Below are 5,308 nucleotides of genomic sequence, written 5' to 3'. Positions count from 1 at the left end.
TAAATAAATAAATGTGCATATTTTATGACCTAACAAAAGTTCACAGTGATAAAACCAAGTACAATGATAGCCCATATTACTAACAGCACTGTTCTCTGTCTCTGCTTCAGGTCCAGGGGGCGTCTCCAGACTCCCTCATGATGTCACAGTTTGGGAGAGTGGGGTGCTTAAAGAGCGTGACGGGCCCGAGTCCTGGTTTAGTCCTGGTTTGGTCCACACCGCTGAAGATTCGGACTCAAAATCCTTAAAAAATGACGACTAGGATTCTAATACTACAACTGCTGGTGCTTGTGGCCGTGACTGCCTCCCATGGAAGTGAGTGAAAGAAATCAGTTTGTTCTGGATAATTTTGTGTGTTTAGTGATTAAGAGCGTGACCGGACTGATAAGATGAATGTGTGTTTGGATGTAAATAACTCTCACTAATACTAGTTACAACCTTCTGTAATCAGTTTGAGGTTTTGCTGATTTTATGGCTGTTATATGCCAATAGAACACGCTTACCAATAGGTGCTGTGGTCCTATTTGTATTTTGCGGATTTTTCTGCCAGTACTGTAAACTTTTATCCTTTTTTATACTTTAGTTTTACAGTTAAACTTGCTTTTATTCAATGCCACTGGGGAATCTTTGGAGCAGCAGTGGAACGTCTTGGTCAGGACTGTCTTAGCTGCAAGATTTTATGAAATGTGCATGGTTTTAGTTGATGGAGGACTGGGCTGCCTGGGAGTCGAACCCAGAACCTTCCTACTGTGAGGTTAGAGTTGTGATGTAAATTTATGTGGCATTCATTTCTTATCATAGGTCTTTGAGTAAATGCATTTGATCTGTGTCAGTCTGTCAGACCCGACCAGACATTGACATGTGTAAAGGCTCTGCCCCCATGTCCCTGTCCCACAGGAAACTCTGTGCTGTTTTACCTGTCTTCAAGTTGATTGATTCTATATTAACTTGATATGTATGTAGCTTTGTAATTCTGGTATAGATATATAGAAGGAGACTGAGGAGAGACTTGCTGCCGGTCTGTGGCAAGGCAGAATAAACCTTCTGTATTTCATAACCACCAGGGTTCACAAATGGAGTATTATTTTTCCACAACAAAGTGTTGCCTGTCACCACCAAACCACTGGTTACACCTGGCCACCCAGCTCCCCTTCTGGCTCTTTGGGCACTGCCTGGTCTCTCTCTCTCTCTTTCTCTCTCTCTGGCTCCTGATTTTTCTCTCTTTGGCTCCTCTGGTCTTCTCTCTCTCTCTGGCTCCTGGGCTCTCTCTCGCTTTTGCTCCTCTGGTCTTTCTCTCTCTCTTTGGCTCCTGGTCTGTCTCTCTCTGGCTCATAATCTCTCTCTCTCTGGCTCCTGATGTCTCTCTCTCTGGCTCCTGGTCTGTCTCTCTGGCTCCTGATTTCTCTCTCTCTCTTTGGCTCCTGGTTTCTCTCTCTCTATTTGACTCCTGATCTCTCTCTCTTTAGCTCCCGGTCTGTCTCTCTCTGGCTCCTGATCTCTCTCTCTCCCTCTGTCTCTCTGTCTCTCTCTCTCTCTGGCTCCTGATGTCGCTCTCTTTGGCTCCCGATCTCTCTCTCTCGCTCTGTGGCTCCTGGTCTGTCTCTCTGGCTTCCTCTCTCTCTCTCTCTGGCTCCTGGTCTGTCTCTTTTGGCTCCTGATCGCTCTCTCTCTGACCCCTGATCTCTCTCTCTCTCTCTTCTCTCTGGCTCCTGGTCTGTCTCTCTTTGACTCCTGATCTCTCTCTCTCTTTAGCTCCTCTGGTCTCTCTCTTTGGCTCCTGGTCTCTCTCTCTCTCTGACTCCTGATCTCTCTCTCTTTCTCTCTCTGGCTCCTGGTCTGTCTCTCTTTGGCTCCTGATCTCTCTCTCTCTCTCTCTCTCTCTCTCTCTCTCTCTCTCTATAGCTCCTCTGGTCTCTCTCTTTGGCTCCTAGTCTCTCTCTCTCTCTGGCTCCTGGTCTGTCTCTCTTTGGCTCCTGGTATGTCTCTCTCTCTGACTCCTTATCTCTCTCTCTCTCTCTCTCTGGCTCCTGGTCTGTCTCTCTTTGGCTCCTGATCTCTCTCTCTCTTTAGCTCCTCTGGTCTCTCTCTTTGGCTCTTAGTCTCTCTCTCTGGCTCCTGATCTCTCTCTCTCTTTCTGGCTCCTCTGGTCTCTGTTGGATTACCGAGGGCCTCAGCTGACGATCACATGAAGAGGATTGTGGGGGATTGAGGGTCGTGTGACTTGCACAGCTCAGACACACCTCACTCAAATATGCACTGCTACAAAATGATACAACGAACCAAATGTAAAAGCAGCATTAACCTTCACTGTACGATGGATATTTACTTACACAGACGTTTCTCTTGCTCTTTGTATAAACTCTTCTATATAATAATAATAATAATAATAATAATAATAATAATAATAATAATAATAATAATAATAATAATAATAATAATAATAATAATAATAATAATAATAATAATAATAATAATATATGAAAATCTTGTTCAGTCAATAGAGCCAGCCTGCCCTATTGATTGAACCAAGTATCAAGTGTGCATAATGTGAAGTTTATAAAGGTCTTTAAGTGTTAAAAAGCAATGTAAAAATCTAAGGAATTATTATTATATGAAAAAACATACCATATCAGTGAATGAATGACTGTGAGAGGGTCACAGCTTCTGTCCTGGTTAAAGTTCTTCATTGAGAAAGCCCAGTGTTTCTGAAGTGTTTCTCTGTGTTTCTGTTGTGTGCCTCTGTGTTTCTGAAGTGTCTCTGTTTCTGGTGTGTATCTGTGTTTCTGAAGTGTCTGTTTGTTTCCGGTCATAGGGCAGAGGTCACAGTTCACTCGGTTTCGCTCCTGGAACACTCGGATGTACCCAGCCTGGAAAGAGGGAGACCCCAGGTTCAGAAACTGCTGGAAAGGTGAGTTATTACATTTATACTACTACTTCTGCTGTTACTACTACCACTACTATACAGGACGTTTAATTTACTAGACTTGACAAAGGGGCAGCAAAGAAGCAAATTTAGTTGTAAAATGGAACAATGATTTGGAAGAGGTTTATTTAATATGTCAGTAAATGCTATGTTATTTTATGCTATATGAGCTGCTTTTGTTGTGATTTCATGTAATTTCATTATATGTTGAATATAATCTGTTTTGTGTCTGTTTTCAGGCGGTAATGTGACGTTTGAGCTGAAGAATGATGCCCCGACTCTGAGTGGAGCCAAAGCCACTTTCAACATCAACTTAAACTTTCCCTCAAACCAAACTGTGCTCTCCAACGGGACAGTGGTGTGGGCACAGAACTGCACTGTGGATGGTAACAGCCACTACAAAAATATAATATTCATTTGATTTTGCACTTGCTACTACTATCACCATGACTATCACCACCACTTCTACTACTACTACAACAAATACTGCTGCTGCGACTACTACTGCCACTATTATTGCTGCATTGCTACCAACTACTGCTAAAGGCATAAATGTGGAATTAAAATAAAATGAACTTGAAGTAAAACGACAAATACGAATAAAGTACAATAATATGTATTCTATAATATTTTATTTGATTTAGCACTAGCTACTACACATCCACAACTGTTACTACTATGACCTCCACAATTGCCACTATTACTACCTCCACCACTGCTACTACTACCTCCACAATTTCCACTACTACTACATCCACAACTGCTACTATTACTACTACCTCCACAACTGCCACAACTACTATTGCTACTACTATGTTTCTGACCCTCCCGTTGCCTGTGTGTTCCAGGGCAGCAGTACCAGGCAGGGCAGCCCGTGTACCCAGACACTCAGGGCACAGCCATGTTCCCCGACGGGACCCCATCAGAGCCCAGAGACGCCCTCAGAAATACGTCTATGTGTGGAAGACATGGGGTGAGAGCAGAAGTGTCACATGAGGGGGTTTAGCACAACACATTTGATTGTATCATTTGTGTTGTCATTGCTGGGTTTCCGTATGATATCAGAACATTTTATAGGCCAATACTATTTAAAGGTACAATATGTAACTTTCTGGAGGTGGCTTGTCATCACATAATTCCATGGAGGAAAGCAGAATACTAATTTTGAGTAACTGAATTCTGGTACAGTTACCTTTTCATCTGCTGGTTTTCAGTGTATAGTTATTCTTCAAAACTCAAAGGAATACATTAAGGTATTTGATCATGCAAGTTAGGCTTCAAACTCCACAATATTAATGAGACAAATGGAAAAACACAACAACAATCTTATGGTGAGGCAGGTGTGATTTTTCTTTCTCCAATTAGTAATAGGAAAGGCATAACAAACAGTGAAACAAACATAAAGCAGTTTCTATGTTACGTTTTTACACCATCATTTTAAAGCAACTCAGTGTTAAAGTATTCTAAGCATTCAGAATACAGTACTTTGTGGAGATAGATAGCCATACTGTGAAATATTATAGCCAAAGGAACAACATTTCCATGGAAACTAACAGGATAAGGCCCTCTTAAAGGCTAAAAATGAGTCAGGTTTGTGGAGATGCAAACCTGCTCAGAGTAAAGACACAAGTTTTTCAGTTTGAAATGTTAAAGTTATTATTATTGTATAAATTATTGTTGGATGGATATTAAAATCTCTTGTACAGTAGACTGAGATGTGTTCTTCTTGTAGGTCGTTTCTGGCAGGTAGCAGACGGGCCCTCCTCATCCCTCTCCATCGGGACAGAGAACATTCCTATGGGCTCCTACGACATGGAGCTGGTGATCTACCACCAGAGAGGAAAGTCCAACTTCATCCCCCTGGGCTACGCCTCCTCCAGGTTCACCATCACCGGTAACTTTCAGAGACCTGGTTTAGTCCTGGTTTAGTCCTGGCTTAGTCCTGGTTTAGTCCTGGTTTAGACCTGGTTTAGTCTTAGTTTTGTCTTGGTTTTGTCCTAGATTAGTCCTGGTTTAGACCTGGTTAAGTCTAAACCAGGACTTGGTTTAGTCCTGGTTTAGTTTTGGTTTAGTCCTGATTTAGTCCTAGGTTGGTCCTGGTTTACTTATTACAGCTCTAGTGGGCATTTTTGGTCTGCATTGCTTAGTATCTACCAGAGGTGCTTGAGTCTTTGTTTAGTCCTGGTTTAGTCCTGGTTTGGTCCCTGGTTTAGTGGGGATCTTGTGGTGTGTTTCTGGTCTGCTGTGGTTAAAAGGTGCTGTAGACATAGTTTAAACCTAGTTAGTCCTTGTTTATCCTGGTATAGTCCTGCTCTAGTCCTGGTTTAGACCTGGTTTAGACCTGGTTTAGACCTGGTTTAGACCTGGTTTAGACCTGGTTTAGAC

The 5,308-nt window shown here is 42.3% G+C and overlaps 1 protein-coding gene across 1 annotated transcript in view; it reads left to right on the top strand.

Annotated features, from left to right (window-relative positions):
- The first annotated feature begins 237 nt into the window (after nt 1-237).
- LOC129456253 (melanocyte protein PMEL-like) overlaps nt 238-5,308 on the top strand; it is a 7,731-nt gene continuing 2,660 nt past the window's right edge. Inside the window, 6 exon segments of the mRNA XM_055221853.1 lie at nt 238-315; nt 2,813-2,908; nt 3,163-3,309; nt 3,772-3,843; nt 3,846-3,896; nt 4,656-4,817. Coding sequence (XP_055077828.1) covers nt 252-315; nt 2,813-2,908; nt 3,163-3,309; nt 3,772-3,843; nt 3,846-3,896; nt 4,656-4,817 — 592 coding nt within the window. The 5' untranslated portion in view covers nt 238-251.

Source organism: Periophthalmus magnuspinnatus, chromosome 5, assembly GCF_009829125.3.
Source record: "Periophthalmus magnuspinnatus isolate fPerMag1 chromosome 5, fPerMag1.2.pri, whole genome shotgun sequence".
NCBI lineage: Eukaryota > Metazoa > Chordata > Actinopteri > Gobiiformes > Gobiidae > Periophthalmus > Periophthalmus magnuspinnatus.
The sequence above is the reverse complement of the archived record's forward strand: the minus strand, read 5'-3'. Positions and strand labels throughout refer to the sequence as shown.